Genomic DNA, 16,315 nt, shown 5'->3' with positions numbered 1-16,315 from the left:
CTTCCCACTATTATGCCGGATCCGAGTGAGTGCTAAAAGACCTCTTTGATGTTTTCACTCAAGCCAGTAAATCCTCTCACATGATTCAGTGAGCCAAGTCAAAAACCGCAAATTAATTATGACATTTGAAATGAAAGGAGATGGATCCTGTGAAGCTTTGTAACTTGAGTAAATATCTAAGCCGTCCTTTGAGTGAAAGTGAGTCAGATTTATGATATGCAACACAAAAAGCCGTTTAGAACATTGCTAAGGGAAGTTGTGGAAAACACCCCACGAATGGGTGTGCGTGGCCATGTTTTTACAGTACTCTGGAGCTCGTGCGCAGAGCAGAGAGTGGTGTTTTTGAGCGTTTATAGCTCCCTCTCATGTCTGGTGGGCGAGTGGCAGCCAGAGAGAGGGTGTTTCTCCACTGCATCTGAGCCATGGACAGCTGACTGGTTGGGATCTAATTGCTCTCAAGTGAGGTCAGCAGCAGGCATTTATCTAAGCAGGGTGCACGACGGAGGATGCACAGAGTCAGCTTTGCCAGAAGCAGGGAAGCCTAGATGAGGACTGACAGCGGTTCTCACCTCTTGCTTGGCTCTATTGCATCACTGAGCCGGGTTTACCTGGGTTTAACTGCAGCTTCAGATCTGAGGAGTCTCATCACTGGTGCTGAAAAGCGGCACACGTCTGACGACGTCCGTCATTGCTTCAGAGCGCATGTAAGTTGACGATCCACAGATATTGTTTGTTCAGTCTCTCCTCTTGCCGAAAGAGAGAGACTTTATAGTTGCGAAGCAATCTGAAGTATTATTTTACTCTGTTGACTCGTGAAAAGGAAAAAAATCACTGGCAAAATTCTGATTTACTATTTAAAAGATGTTTTTGTAAGAGGCTATTTGTACTATAGTATAGAGATATACAACTTTGAAACACATGTGTTTTAATATTTATTCAGCTATTTGCATTATTCAACATCTATGTGATAAGACATCTTGCGAATCAATCTTATTTTACAGTGACAACCAGTACAGCCATCCCTAATCTGGATTATTACATTGCTTGTTGGACTATCATCTCAAGGGGATCATGCAATTGGCGAACTCCGTATATATGGACTAGCAAACCTATAAAGTCCCCATTCTAACATCTTTTTGGGTTTTTTTTTTTTTTTGGGGGTGGGGGATTCACGAGACTTCTCACCTTTGAACTCAACCCAGCCTCACAAAGTCTTCCTCCCATCCCTCTAGGAGTCCCTGAAACACAGACCTGAACGTTACAAGGCAGGGGTCAGGAGGTCGCCGAGTTGAGGAACAGCGCTCAGCTCTTGAGCTCGCGTCTCAGCATGTTCCTCATTGATCCCCACAGCATTGCATTATAATGCGCAAATGGATGCTGACATGGAACCTTCAAAGTCTGCTCTCAGGACTCTACCTGCACGCGATCTTTCTGCTTGGCAGCGTGTGTGTGGTCTACAGTGACTGCACCCCCGAGCAACGCGTTGCCATCATGAACTGCTCTAAACACGAGCGCCACACCAGGAACTATGATTACATGGAGGGAGGAGATGTGCGCATTCGACAGCTGTTCAGTGGCACGCAGTGGTTCCTCACGATTGATGACTCGGGCAACATCACGGGAACTCAAGATCCTACCAACTGCTACAGTAAGGATGCTGTCTTGTTTTAATTGCTTTGGCTAATTACAGGTTTTTCAGTTTTTTATTACATGCAGAAAATGTTGTTTTAAATGTGAGTGAAGATCATTTCAGGCATGTTTTTCTCTTAAGATTTAGTATTTTGAAGGTTTAGTACTTTGCTTGGCCAGTTTGAAAGAAACAATAAGGAAATGTAATGTGTAGTGTTGTTATTACAAAGGAAATAAACTGAAGCAGGTTAAAGTCAAATTCTGGCTGTAATGAAGAAAAGTAAAAACATACTACAACTAAAATCTCAAATTCAACTACCTTGAAAAAAATACGTTTGCTCATTCACTCAGCTCTTGCCAGCACAACTAAAGAGCGACACATTTAATTTGCCAGCTTTGACAGCAGCAGTTTAACACGGTTATCTGTTCAAATCACTGCTGTAGAAAATTCCTTTTTTTCAATGTTTATGTGTAGGGATCCGACTAAAACTCGCAGTCACAGTGAGGATGTTTTGCGTGGTTATCGTTTCCTCCTATCTCACTGTGTGGCAGAGGGAAAATGTTGGTTTTAAAAGAAGATGCCTCATGGAAAAGATGCATTGCGCAACAACTGGAAATGAAAGACTGAACATCTGAGACACCCACATGTGGCTGGGACTTGCACGCAAAGAGCCAAATAAATGTTGTTGTTTTTTAATCAGCAATCTTTTGATGATACTAGCTGGGAATTTTTTTTTAAGTTTAGAGAATGCTTGACTTCTTTTCTTGAAACGAGACAAAAACGTTGTTATGGGATTGTGCTGTACATGGACCAAAATCCAGCCTCTTCCACTAAACTTATCTTTAATGCTGCATAAAATATATATAATATATTATATAATATAGTCTTATAATATAATATATAATATATTTTACATAATATATAATATATTTGATCTCATTTCCTCTTTGAAGTTTTTTTTTTACTTATATTGTAATTTATATTGTTTAAAATATATTTTTTTACTTATCTTCAGAGCTTTTCATGGGGGTACAGAAACTGATACCGCCATCAAATTATAAAACTATTTCTTTATAGGATAAATGTTGACTGCTGCAACATTTTTTTTTACTGAAAATGTTCAAATAAATTGTGATGGAATGTACATACAAATGTATTTACTTATATAAATTTTGACATGAAATGAATGCATTTGGTGTTTTCAGATGTGCAATCAGTCACTGCCCTAACAGGCCCATGTTAAGACATGCCCACAGCTGTCATTTTTTTTCTTTTTCTTTAAACAATACTATTAAAAACATGCTAAATTTGCCAACTGAAATGTAGAAAGACCTGAAAGACATGGGACTAACCGAGAAAATATTGCAGCCGATGTTAAAATGTTACAAATTTTGCTCCCGTTTGCTTTGGAACATGTAAGTGCTTTCAGTGTCAGCGTGACAGGACAACGTAATTTCAGAAAACCCCTGTACAATATCCTGTTCTTGAAAGGTTGTCTGCTGGAAACTTAGCGGCAAAGGCAAATCCGAGCTTCAGCAGTCTTCAGAGAAATCAGGATTGGGGTTTTTACCCACAAGATTGTTTGCCTCGCCAGAGGCAGCAAGTGATGGCAAATCTGTTTAAGCTGGTGATTGCCTGAGAGGCTCTCTGCTTCAGAGCCAGAATGTCTTAAATGTGTGTATGCATGTCTGTGGAAATGTGCTTCATCTTTTCATGATGCACCAAATGACTGGAACTGATAAAGAGCATTAGCTGGCCAGCGGATTACATTACCAAACATTAAAAGCAGGAACATGTCCCGTTCCTCCCAAATGAAATGACTGTCAAGGAGCAAATGAATGTTAAACATAACACGAATTCAACATCAGCTGTACCTTTAATCATCACGACTTCAATCAGCAGATCAGACAGGCTGGGTTAGAATAATCTGAGCAAAGTAGTCAATGCGCACAATTAGAAGGACAAATTAAAAGAGCAAGCAGAGCGCAAACAACATCTCCACATCGGGACGCTACCATCTGTTTGTGATCTGGCAAAGATGGATGCATGCTTAATGTCAATCTGAAGAACCTCAGCAGAGTTTTTCTTTTTTTCCCCCCTCTATCTGCTTGTCAAATGAAATAATTTTTTTTACATAGAATAATGAAAGTGACACCGAGGCTTTAACTTAACCAAAACTCTGTCATCAGGACCTTGTTGTTGTTCATGAAATTAATTTGTGTTTATGTAAAAGATAAGAATTTAATTTTACGGTTTATTCATTCGCTGGAGTCAGTGAGAAGAACAACATAGTAAGCCCTACATATTGCTGCATTCAGACAAGGTTTAAGTATAATTCAACAGATTAATTACCCCGAGTTTCATCTGCTTATATATTGTGTTACGTGATACTCAGACATGGGCAGAATGGCCATTAATTGTTAGAGTAGAACTACTTTGACATATTTTTACTCACATAAAAGCAAAACGTATCTGTCCAAGAAGGCTACTCAAATACTGAGTGACTGATCAGAACGTAAATTATTTAATTTTTAAGAATTATGTCAGATTGACAAAAATATAGTTTTGTGGAGATTTTGGCTGGATCTTTAGTTGGATTTTAACAAGATTGGATAAAAGAAACACTTTTCTAGCTCAGTTTCTTTCAATATAAAACCTGGAGCACAGAAACTTACAGCAGGTAACACAAATACAGGACAGGGTAAAAAGAGAAAAAACTTCCAATGACGATTCCTGCAGTGTATTATATAATCTGTCGACCTCCAAATTGCACGGCAGACAAAGCTTGTGTATAAACACAATGTCCTACTTTAACCAAAACTGTAGGTGTGTTTCTAGTGGATATTTTTGTTAAAATAAGCTTGAATTCAAGTCACAGTGGGTAGAGCATTTTGAGATTTTACTCAGTACTAGAGATATTTCATGATAATATTACCGAAGTAAAAGTAAAAATTACATTCTTGTAAAACTACTCCACTGAAAGCACTTACATGTTCTACCCGCACCCCCAAAAAATTACTGAAGTAAATATAACTTGTTACTACCCACCACTGATGATACTGTAGATAAAGTAGTAAGACTTTCATTCATTTCCTTCATTTAAAACAACTCACTTGGAGCACTTTTCTATTGGCAACATGTCTTTTCTCAAAACAAACAATAAAACGGAGCACAAATGTTCTGCCTTGCAACAGATCTGAAGAGCAGAGCTAAACTGTAGCGTGCAAAGCACATGCAAGGAGGCAGTTTTCTCAATCTCACGGGAGAGAAGCTTAATCTGTCTCCCATATGTGCAATGGCATAGGTTGTGGTTTGTCTAATGGCCACCCAGGCAAGTTAACAAGACTTGAACTAAGCCAGAAAGACCACAGACTGATTAATCGCAGGAACCTCCATGTTGTTTTGCTAATGAAGATGAATGTTGAGGTCAGCATGGAGCTGGAGTGAAAGATGGATGTTGACAGTTCCTTATCTTTTCTGCAGTGTGTCTCATTTCTTTACTGCCTGGCTGTCTGGCAGGTATCCTGGAGATCAGAACGGTGTCCGAGGGGCCCACATTGGCCATCAAAGCTGTAAAGAGCCAGTATTACATCTGCATGAACAAGGCTGGGAATCTGCAAGCCAAGGTAATGCATTTCATTCGGCGTTGAACTGACGGAAAAGTTCTGAAACGTTGCAATAAAGGTTTGATATGTTGCCATTGCAGAAGACCTACAGTAAAAACTGCGACTTCAAGGAGGGTTTCCTAGAGAACCACTACAACGCTTACTCCTCTGCAAAGTGGACTGAAAAGGAAATGTTCATAGCGCTAAATCAGAGGGGGCGGCCAATGAGAGGGAAGAGGACCAGGAAGGCAAGCGTAGCTTCTCACTTCATCCCGATGAAATGCTGGGAGGAGGAGAGGAGAGTGGAGTGAAGAAACTTAAGACTTTGTCCCAGACTGTGTGACTCAGGCCACATTTATGTGCGTATATCATACCAGACACATGTAGTCTCATTACCAGCATCACTCTCCGCTGTTCTAACGTTCAGTCGTATTAATAACTGATAAACGAACGAATCATAAGCTACGACAGTCTCCATCATACAAGATACTGAAACTGCAAACATGGACTGAAGTTATTTTGAAGTAAATACTCTAAATTGTATTAAAACAGAAGTATTTTCTTACCAAACCATAAAAAAAACACATCTACATGCAGTCTGGACTGTATTCTTTACAAATGATTTGCCACCACGCTGCCGGATGAGGGGACGTATTTAATCAAAGAATGAAATAAAATAAACTTAATAATTATTCAGAGGGGATAGTTGGTCTGATCAAAAAGTGCTGAAGCAAGCTGGGCTTGTCTTTACCTTCCACTGCACCAGATACATTCATACAGAGCTGACATAGTGCATGTAATTAATGAAAATATGAATAAACAGCAAGTCAAGCTTATTGTGATAGATGTGAGTGTGTGTGTGTGTGTGCATGTGCGTGTGTGTGTGTRTGTGTGTGTGTGCGCGCGTGTGTGTGTGTGTGATTTTCTGCATGGACTCTGGTCAAGTACACTGTAGCTGGTCACTGACTCCCTTTTCATATTTCATCTTAAAACGCTGAAAAGTTTTTGCTGCTGCTGAACAGACATCCAGATATATATACAGAGCAAATATCTTAATAAGTGAGAATAATCCCTACACTAAAAGATAAGATATTTGTTTTAAAGGGTTTTTCTTTATGTTCCTTTTCAAACATTCCTGTTGTACTGAGTGCCAGCTGGAAAAATACCCACAGATTCAATATTTGGTACTCTAATGTAATAAATATTACCAGAGTTTTTTGTCTATGGCGTTGCAGCACTTCATCGCCTACGGCCCCCCAAATTCCCTTCTTAGTACAAAGCCAACTTGCTAAAACGACGTTGCACTGTGCATCTTTTTTTTTTTTTTTTTTCCTCCACTAGAGGGTATAATAAACCTCAAAATAAACTCACATCCCCTCGCTTATGAAACTTCTTAAGTCGACTTGTCAACAAGACATCAAACTGAAATGGAAACACACAGCTCTCTGTTAGATGTTGCTTTGAACGTCTTCACAGCCACTTGTGCTTGGGTTAGACTGCATGTGAACTTTATGAACCGAGCCTTTATCCTGCCATAAACTAAACTGACGTTAAGACTAGAAAGCTCTGGGGGAACTTGAAGACAGAGGTGTGTGTTATATACTGTGATGACATTCAGCATTATTTATTCTGTTTATTAACAAGACAGTAAAGACAAATGTTGTATTTATTCTCAGCTTTTGCATGTCTGTAATATCCACTATGATATAGTCATACTTAATAAACAAAGAGGTCATGATCTGTTATTTGCTGTGATTTCAGTGTTATGGTAAAATGACCCCTGGTTCGGCAGCCTAATGTACTCTTTAATTCTGGATTTTGCATTATCCTGTTGAGAAAACCTATTACCAGTAAAAACAAACTCAATGTATCAAATTTAAATGCTTCCTTTGTTCTTTGGATGATTATTTGCATGTTGTAAATACATTTTGGGGAAAATGCTTGTGTCCCTGGACATTCCTGACAAAATAACTCAGATTCATCCAATCTGGTAAGAGAGACCTACACAAAATGCTCCATAAGAGGTGCGATTATGAATTTAAGATGGAAGATGCATCAAAGTTTACTTCATGTACAGTAAAAGTAGAGTCTTGTCGGTGTAAAAGATAATATTGCAGACTTACCGGCAGGCTGCCAACACATGCATTTAGTTATTTAAACACAAGAATGGATTCCCCCCACAAAAAAATGCTCGCCAACACAGAGAGCACGTTTTGCCAGGGTTCACATCTGGCTTGGAAAATCCCTGTCAGACGGAGACAGTGAAATTGAGAGAGCAAGCCTATGAAATACGATTGACCCAAACAACATCTGAGCAAGGTGAGGGCTTCTGCCAAGTCACGCAAAGTTAGTCTTAGCAGATAATTTGTAACATGCTCAAAACGTAAACACATTTCAGGCTCAAGGCCGTCTATTCCCAGTAGGAAGGACGTGAGGCTGGAGTCGACCAATGACAGCGAGAACCCTCCAACAGAAAGGATGCAGCACAGGCACACCAGATGCAAACTGTTACAACCTACCATGTGTGAAAGAAAGGCGCCGATTGCATATGGACATTTTCTTCCTTAAATAGTAACTTTCTTTAATATTTGGATTTGTAGCGGATAAATGGACAGCACGGTGAAACGTATTGCTTCATAAAGCCACCTCTGAATAAACGGGAATTGTTTAACAGTTTGTCTACACGATTTTCATTCTGCGTCATTAATGATTAGGCGCTGTTTATTTTTGCCACCAAAACCAAACAATTAGCTCTGTGAAAATGGCTAAATCTCTCCGTAATCTACGTGGGTGATGTCACCTTGTTTCAAAACCCAGCATAAAGAAATCCTCGGGATTCTTTATTTTTGTGCGTGGAAAAAAAAAAAAAAGTACATAGCTACTGTGCAATCTGATGAACCTCTTAGGATGAAAAACTGTTCTATAACAATGATTTACTCTTAATTATGATGCTTCATAACAGCAGGATTGCATTTTTTGTATAAGCATAAACACAGAAAACCACATGTGTCCCGTATTAAAGGCTACATGGGGAGACAGGGGCAATGTCTGCAAAAACAGTGAGGTCTGCGTCTGGCTGTTAACAACGGAGCCGGGTTCACCCGACAGGAGGGGAGCATAAAAAAAAAGGTGGATAAGGACGAACAGAGAGTGAGGTTGAGAACACACAGCTGAACTTGATACATCTCAGGACCATAAACCTTTCCTTCCCGAAGGAAATCTGTTGCTGGGGTGTTCTGTGTTTGCACCCCTTTGCACGGAGACTTCAACAAACTTTAGACCAGAGGGAAATAGTATCACCTCTGTACTCTCATAACAGAAGATGGGATGAGGACAGAGAACTGGAATAGATATTTGTACTTTCTACTAAGTTAAGTCTGTATTTATGCAGCAGATCTAACTTTTGATCTGCCCATAAATCCATGTATTTTCTCCCTTTTATCTAAGATCAGGTTACGTTGACCTGAGACTTAAAGGAGCTGAATTGCCCACCAGGAGTTCACACTCAGCACTTCATACTCACTGTAAATGGCTTCAGTGCGAGTTGACTTTTATGGCCTGAAAAATGCCCTTCCCAGAGTCACCTTCATATGCCATCCAATCCTGCTAATTCTCAAAAACAGGGAGTGTTGGAATTAAGTCCAACTTTGTGTCAAGAATTCAGCTACAACTTTTGTTTTGGCATACAGGGACCAGATTGCCCCTGAAAACTACCCAAGTAACCAATACTCCTGCAAAACCTCCCCAAAAAACCAAAATACTGGCTGTCATCTACAAAATTATCGACAAATTAAATGGTATAAACTCTGATCTTTATATTTGAACTGTGTTGTTGATATCTTGACCAGGTTTCCCTTGCAAAACAGATCTAGGATCTCAACGGGAGAAACCCGGGCAAGCACAGGCAGTAAATTAAGCAATGAACAAACTATAGAAGAACCTTTGTGATTAATAAGATGACACCCTTAGATGACCATGGTGGGTAGAATTTGTTATGCGTCACCGGTTGCATGAAACTAATGTTCATTTTAAAGTACAATACAGTCTTTCATGGCCTCATAAAATCCTAGAAATGGTTGATTACATTCAGTCAAGTGTCTCTCATGGGTCACTTCTTTAAAAGCTGAAAAGGTCCATGGCAAATGAGCAACACATGTCTTTGTACTTAGCAAAGTTACCATAACCGAAACTAGTCAGTGATCTGTCTGGCTTTAAATGACTCGTCAATGTTTACGGCTTTTCTGAGGATTACTCAGTGTTTTTGTTCCAGTGCAAAAGAACAGAGAAGACGGTGTGGGATATTGAGTCACGCCATCTTTACTCCGTGTTCCAGGGGCGCGCACACATCTTAACCATTGCTGGTGAGGTGAAAAAAGTAACATGCTGATAAAACATGCGAATCGGTTTTAGATCTCACATGTTGCAATTGTTTTCAATATATCTGCAGGTAAATTGCTGTAATTATTGCAAAGAACTGGACGATATTGTTAAAAATGTAACAACACACTGCAGGACGAGGAAGGATTTAAAAAGGGTGCTTTTATAAAGCAGCAGTAAAATGGGAATAAGGTCACATTTTATGTCAAAAATAATGAGTCAGATCATGTTTTACTATTTTCAAAACAGAAGTTAAAAGCCTGTTTTTTTGTTTTTTTTTTCCTATCCCGGTATGGAAAAGCATAGGCTCGCTAAAATAATGTCCTGAAACAGCTGTGATAAATTACTTTATCATCATGCCTGAGAGCATGACATGTATGATAAATTTCAGCAACTCTTTTTTGGAAACAGTTAATTCAAGCAACATCCTCTCAAAGGATATTGCTTAAGATGTGGAAATATATAAAGTATCATTGCTGGAACTGTTCAAGAGTTTAACATTCAAACTGAGTGGACTTCAAGATAATAAATCCTTGAATTATCTGAAGATGCCAAACTTATTTCTGATGCAATTTGTAAATGTCAGAATGACATCACTGTGAAAGTGGAGCAACTGAAGCAGTCTTACTCTTGGCAAGTAAAAAACATGTTTCTGTCATTATTTGTGTCCCGTTTAGATTCAGATTATGCTCCACTTACTTTTTTTTTTTAAATTCAAGTAAGAGCTAAAGGGTAATGTGCTTTTGGTCTGAAAATCAGTGAATGTCTTGTGCTTGGCAAGTAGCTCTTCAAAAAGTTATAGACTGTTTTATAAAGCTGTTATGGCAAAGACACCCGACCACAGACTTTGAGCACAGGAAATCCATAAATGTCTGGCAGAATGAAACAAGCATTTATATACTATAAAGACAAATGGTAAACACGATGGATAATTAATGTTGAGGTACAAGTAAAGAGGGGGTTTTTTCTCACATCATAATGGGAATTCAGAATTCACATCACAAAATAGCGAAAATTATGGACAACCCTAACCATTCGTGTGAGAAATCCTTTAATCTCCCGTGGGAACCATTCAACTGTGCAAAACGCTTGTGGGGACCAAGCCCCGCCTTAGAGGTCAAAGTTCCTGGTTGGAAAGTCCTCCGTGACTTTCTCACTCAGCTCCTTCAGGTGTTTCCTAATTGTCAGGAACACCTGGTGGTACTGTGCATCTGCAGAGCTCCTTAAACATCCTGAAAGCGGAGTTTCGGAAAGACGAGGAGATTTTAAAGAGACAGAGGCTCAAGGCGCTAAATTACAAAGTCAATTTTTTAAAGTCGTATTTGATATATAGGAAATTTTTTTAACAACTGAATGTAACATAGTTGCTTGATTGTGCTATAAGAAGGCACAATATGCCTGAAAAATACACAATACTGTCCCTTTAAAATAACATGTTTTTAAATTGGTCTAATGTAATATTCTAAATGTCATGTTTTCATTAGCTGTAACTGTAAGTAGAATATCAGCACAATTAAAGGCTTGGAAACATCAGTCTGAGTGTAATTAATAAATAATTAATTCAATGATTATTCATGAGCTACTGAAATAATGAACTTTTTAAATTATTCTAATTAATTGAATATGACTGTATCCCAGCTTAAATTGAAAATAGCTTATTCTGTTGGGAAAAATAGCTTACACACATTTTGCCTTCACAGCCAAAATGTGTGTAAAATTGCATATCTCTGGAATAACTGATAGTTTCTTCACTATATTGCTACAGATTCAGAAAGTTGTCACATCTATATGATATGTACCGCAGCTATCACTTTGGTAGCTGCGGTACTGGTAGATATTCGTCCATTATCTACCAGCAAAACAAATCCAACAAGAAAAAAAACTGCATGTTTTATCAAGCATACACGGTTTTGATAGCCCTTTGGGAATTTCTCTGATGTAGCCTTTTTACCAGCAACACAAGCAATAAGTTGTTGTTCCTTTTAATTGGCTAGTAAATCTAAAAGTGATCTGCACTATATTTTTACAGTGTGTGAGAAAAAAAGGGATAATAAAAATATGATACTTTAAAAAAAATCTTAAACTCAAAAATATTTTTGCTAAACATTGTTTTATGTCCATATTATCTTATCCACATCAATTCTAAATTAAAGCTGTTAATAATTAGTATTGGTACATTATTGTTATTGAACAATTTCAATTGATAGATTTCTCAATTAATTTCTTGAAACTGCAAAGTGAGTACTGCAATGTGAGTTTTGTGTTTAAACGAAATGTTAATGTATTAAAAACCAAGTGAGCTGGATAGAAAAAAATAAATTAGTTAAGATAGCAATGACAAAGATGGGATTGTTGACCTACAGATCCCTACCAAAATCTGCATGGTTAAATAACTTACTAAAGGCAAAATATTCCAATATTCCAAACTAATTACACTCTCTAAATCTGTCAGTTTATCAAACCAACTGACATCAGAGTTGTTATTACTTTAGTTAAAGAAATAAACTACTTGTGGTAGTTGACAAATGGTGTCTTCCTGCCTTGGTATAACTATTGTGAGGTTTACTAGTTAAAGTTAATTAACTTTGTTGTAACAAAAAATAGATGTGGTTAAATGCCAAAGAGTTTTCATTTCTATTGAAAAAAGAAAATGTTTACTCCTTTTTGCATGCAATATCTCCTTTTAGTCCATTGAGGGCGCTAGGTTAATCGGGCTGCTTTGTTGTTGCTTGGCAACGGAGTTCTTGTACCTATTTCCGTCTTGCGCCGTAGAATTTCCGGCATGTGGGAAAGACGCGGGCTGCTTACTGGTAGGCATGCTTGAACTGTTTTGCTTGGGTTTTTACCTTTCCGGGAATGCCAGCAAACATTATGCGACAGCTTTTGTTTTGCTCAGAGCTTTTCTCGAATAACTAAGCATTTGTGTCTGCTAATGTTTACTGCCTGATATGTGGGGAAGCTAACAGCAGTTAGCTTCACAGACTGATGTAGCTTCAGTTTGTAAAACAAACAGATGTGCGGTTCATCTGTTGGTTCGCTTAAAACACTTGTAATCCCAACCACTGCAGGCTCGGAATCCCTCACGAAAGCTATGCTTTTTGAAATGCTCTGATTTAAAAGTCTAGGCATCACCATATGTCCCTCGTCCCCGTTTAGATCCGTTTCTCTTGCTCTTAACACCATGTAGAGGACAGAAAATTCACCTGCTTCCAAACTCAACAGACGTCAGGACGAAGAGATAATCAGCGTTATTCACTTCTTCCTGAATGTTGCATATGCTTCTAAAATATAAACATTGTTTGGAAATCTTTTAGTAATTTCGGAATCATAAGAGAACATTTGTACATGCAGACAAACAATTTACCACTTTTCTTTTGCGCTTCGATATGCCACACTTGAATAAATAATCAAAATGCAAGTATACAATTAAATAATAAGAATTTAAAAAGCGTGCACAAATAATTTATTAAATAAGCAATTAAATAAATGCGTTGTTTAATTTTGTATTTAATTGTATTTGTTTTTATGTCATAAAAAGCATTTGCAATTTTTTTTTAGATACTTTTTATTTTAATTGTTCCTGCAACACCCCCATAAATATATCTGCCAGCCATGAGTTAATTAGACAAATACTATTATCCATTTGCAGTCTAAATAATCCTATTGTGAACTGCAACACAGAAACCACGATATAATTAAGGACATTTTTAAATAATTATGCGTTAGCATCTAATGGCATGATATTTTAATTCAGTTTTATATTTAATCACTCACTGATTAATTTTGAACAGCTTGTATTGTAAGTTTTATTTTAGTAATGACACGCTGTTCTTAGATTAGAATTTATTATATTGTGTGACAGTAAGTGCCAGTTTCAAGTGTTTAAATGCGACGTTCTGGCTTTGTTCTCAGGAGTTAATAGAGGAAAGTACAGTTTGGCAGGAAGTTACTCATATGTGCCTCAAAGGAACGGTTTTGGAATGAAAGAAGATTTTGCTGACAGCATTGCTAATTGCATCATATTTCTTTAACCACTAACGGCCTCCTCAATTCAACTCATTTGTCTTAAAAAAATAGTAATAATTCTGTTTGGACTTTGTCAAATAACTCCCAGCTGGATAAATGTAATTTTCATGTTATTCTGTCACTCTTTTTTTTTATACGTCATGCAACTACTAAATCGGTTGTGTTTTTTTCTTTTTTTCCCCTAACATTTAGTGATTGCAAAGTCATTCTACTCCAATACAAATACATCCAGATCTGAAACGGCAACCATGAGCAGCCTGGATGGATGCCAGCGATTTTATTCTAGTTGCCGTGACAAACCGACCGTCACCGGTGATTCATCAGACGTCCAGGAGCTCGCCAAGGAGCCTCTCCAGGGTCTGAAATTGGCATCACACGCAGTGCTGGACACAGCCCAGCAAAGAGGCAGGTTGAAGTGTTCTAAATGCGGAGGGTCGAGGATGTTCTTCTGCTACACATGCTGCTCATTAGTGGGTGACAACATGCAAGAAATTCCCGTAATCAAGGTCAGTGAGGTCCTAAAAAAAATCCACTTAGTGTTCTTTCAACGGAGTCCATCTGGAAAATTTATGTTAAATGTTTCGCGATGTGATTTGTGATTCAGATATTTTTCGATGCAACATCAGTGATGAACTTTCCTGTCGACCTAACTCTTTCATATTGCTGTGTTTTGCTCAGCTTCCTGTGAAGATAGACATCATCAAGCATCCGAATGAAACGGACGGGAAGAGCACGGCAGTCCACGCCAAGATTCTTGCACCAAACGACGTCACGATGCATACCTACCCCTGCGTTCCTGAGTTTGAAAAAGACAAGGTTAGATGGGTTTCAATAAATCCTGGAACTTGTTTTGCTCTTAAGATGCTATTAGGAATCATTGGGTCCTGGGAGATAGAGACCTTGCTCTGTAATCTACGGGAAACTGCAGAGCTGCTGCCCTGTGGCGTTTGTGAGAGTATCAGCAGAAGCCATGTACTGTCAGTGGTCATAAATGGATGTGGCTTAATAGGGTTTTTCCATATTTTCTGTAACATTTACAGTGCATAATAGTTTTAAGTGCATACAACTGTTTTTCAGTCATTTTGGTTTTTCTCTATTGATTCCTCTCACTTTTTTCTGTGCTCTTGCACCTAATTTCAAACAGCTAGTTTTAGATTTGCCGTTTTAAAGGCTCTTAACTTTATTGTATGAGTTTTATTCTCTCCTCCCTCTCTCAGCTGAGTTGTACTCATGTTCTACCTTTTTCTCTTTTGCTGCTTCTCAAGTTTAGCTGTGCATAAATCAAGGCACTGCAGAATCGGCAGATTTTATAAACTCCTTTTGTCAACATGGAAGTGATGCTATTCCGCTCGGTGTCTCTGCTTTTATTTTTTTCCTAGGTAGTGTTGGTGTTCCCAGGCCCGGGGGCTGTTTCAGTTCAAGAAATGATCCAGTGTTTACGTGACGGGAGTAAAAACAGGTCCGGAGACCCCTTTGAGGAACCCTGTCTAAAGAGGATGAAAAGTGAAGCTCACACTGCCACAAACTCTGCTAAGGACGCACAGACGGGGAACCCAGATGAAGCTCAGAGCTCAGAGTCAAGGGTGTACCCGTTACAGAGGGTGGTCTTCATCGACAGCACCTGGAACCAGAGCAACAAGATCAGCACAGACGAAAGGCTTCAAGGTAGTCGTCAAAGTCGTACTCTGACATCAGGGGAGTAACTTGGGTGACGTTCATGTTGCCATGTTTAGATTTTTTTATTTATTTATCTTTCTTCTCTAGGTTTGCTCAAGGTAGAACTGAAGACGAGAAAAACTTGTTTCTGGCGGAGCCAGAAAGGCAAACCGGACACTTACCTTGCTACTATTGAGGCTATCTATTATTTCCTCAAAGACTTCCACCAGCACTGCCTGGGCAAGGAGTACTCTGGAGAATATGATAATCTGCTGTTTTTCTACTCCTACATGCACTCACTGATCAACAAAGCCAGAGCTTCTGCTGGAAAGTCCTGATGAAAGGTGTGTGGAAAGAACAAAGTCAGCTGAGTGGGAGTCTTATTAACAGTTAATTTAAAAGCCTTTGTGTATTATTTGATCTAATTTTCCATTGCTTGAACATTTTATTTTATATGGAAGGCTGACATCACTTTGCGTAAGAATATGCAATAAAACCCAGATTTCAAAATGTAGGCATGTGAGTTTTTGAGTCGGTACATTTAAGAAGTGTTGTGGCGATCTGAAAAAAACATACAAAGTACTTAAAAACACTCATGGATTTGTTAATGTGAACAGAAACTAATGGCGCTTTGTTTTCGTTTACAGTTGCAAACAAAATATTCCATCAGGATTTGAGCATCAATCATTCCAAGCTCTGATCATCAAGATCAAAATCACTGCAACTTAAGTGATTAAAAGTTGCTTGCTTTACTTTCAGTTACTGATAAACATGTCAAATACCTCAATCACCAAACTTTTATTTTATTTTATTTTTTTGAAGACTCAGCAGATTTGGAAGAACTTGACTTCATCAAATACTTACTAGTTCAGAAGTTTTTCTTTTTGTGATCGTAAGATTAAGATTGTGACAGAAAAACCAGATCCACTACTACAAGTGACTCAAATATGCTATCCGGATATGGGGGGGGTCTCAACTAACGTTTTCAGCTGTGGTGGAAGAAGCATCATCGTCTTTTAAG

At 38.4% G+C, this 16,315-nt stretch overlaps 2 protein-coding genes across 4 annotated transcripts; both read left to right on the top strand.

The window, feature by feature from the left end:
* Positions 1–307: 307 nt before the first annotated feature.
* Positions 308–7,116, top strand: fgf7 (fibroblast growth factor 7). Of its 2 annotated transcripts, none has more exons than XM_008404603.2 (4): positions 308–704; positions 1,233–1,648; positions 5,150–5,256; positions 5,337–7,116. In XM_008404603.2, the coding sequence occupies exons 2-4, from the start codon at positions 1,363–1,365 to the stop codon at positions 5,544–5,546; spliced, it is 603 nt and encodes a 200-aa protein (XP_008402825.1). In that variant the 5' UTR covers positions 308–704; positions 1,233–1,362; the 3' UTR covers positions 5,547–7,116. The 2 variants fall into 2 exon arrangements, with proteins under 2 accessions (XP_008402825.1, XP_008402826.1); XM_008404604.2 differs by having other exon boundaries at positions 1,002–1,648.
* Positions 7,117–12,338: 5,222 nt separating this feature from the next.
* dtwd1 (DTW domain containing 1) lies at positions 12,339–16,052 on the top strand. 2 transcript variants are annotated; one of them, XM_008404606.1, is made up of 6 exons: positions 12,339–12,422; positions 13,831–14,144; positions 14,317–14,454; positions 15,018–15,303; positions 15,403–15,638; positions 15,942–16,052. In XM_008404606.1, exons 1-5 carry the CDS (start codon positions 12,395–12,397, stop codon positions 15,630–15,632), a joined length of 996 nt encoding a protein of 331 aa, XP_008402828.1. In that variant the 5' UTR covers positions 12,339–12,394; the 3' UTR covers positions 15,633–15,638; positions 15,942–16,052. The 2 variants fall into 2 exon arrangements, with proteins under 2 accessions (XP_008402828.1, XP_008402827.1); XM_008404605.1 differs by lacking the exon at positions 15,942–16,052 and having other exon boundaries at positions 15,403–15,808.
* Positions 16,053–16,315: the final 263 nt, after the last annotated feature.

This window comes from Poecilia reticulata, linkage group LG3, assembly GCF_000633615.1.
Source record: "Poecilia reticulata strain Guanapo linkage group LG3, Guppy_female_1.0+MT, whole genome shotgun sequence".
Taxonomy (NCBI): Eukaryota; Metazoa; Chordata; class Actinopteri; order Cyprinodontiformes; family Poeciliidae; genus Poecilia; species Poecilia reticulata.
Note: the sequence above shows the minus strand (reverse complement) of the source record. Positions and strands in the feature narration are given on the sequence as shown.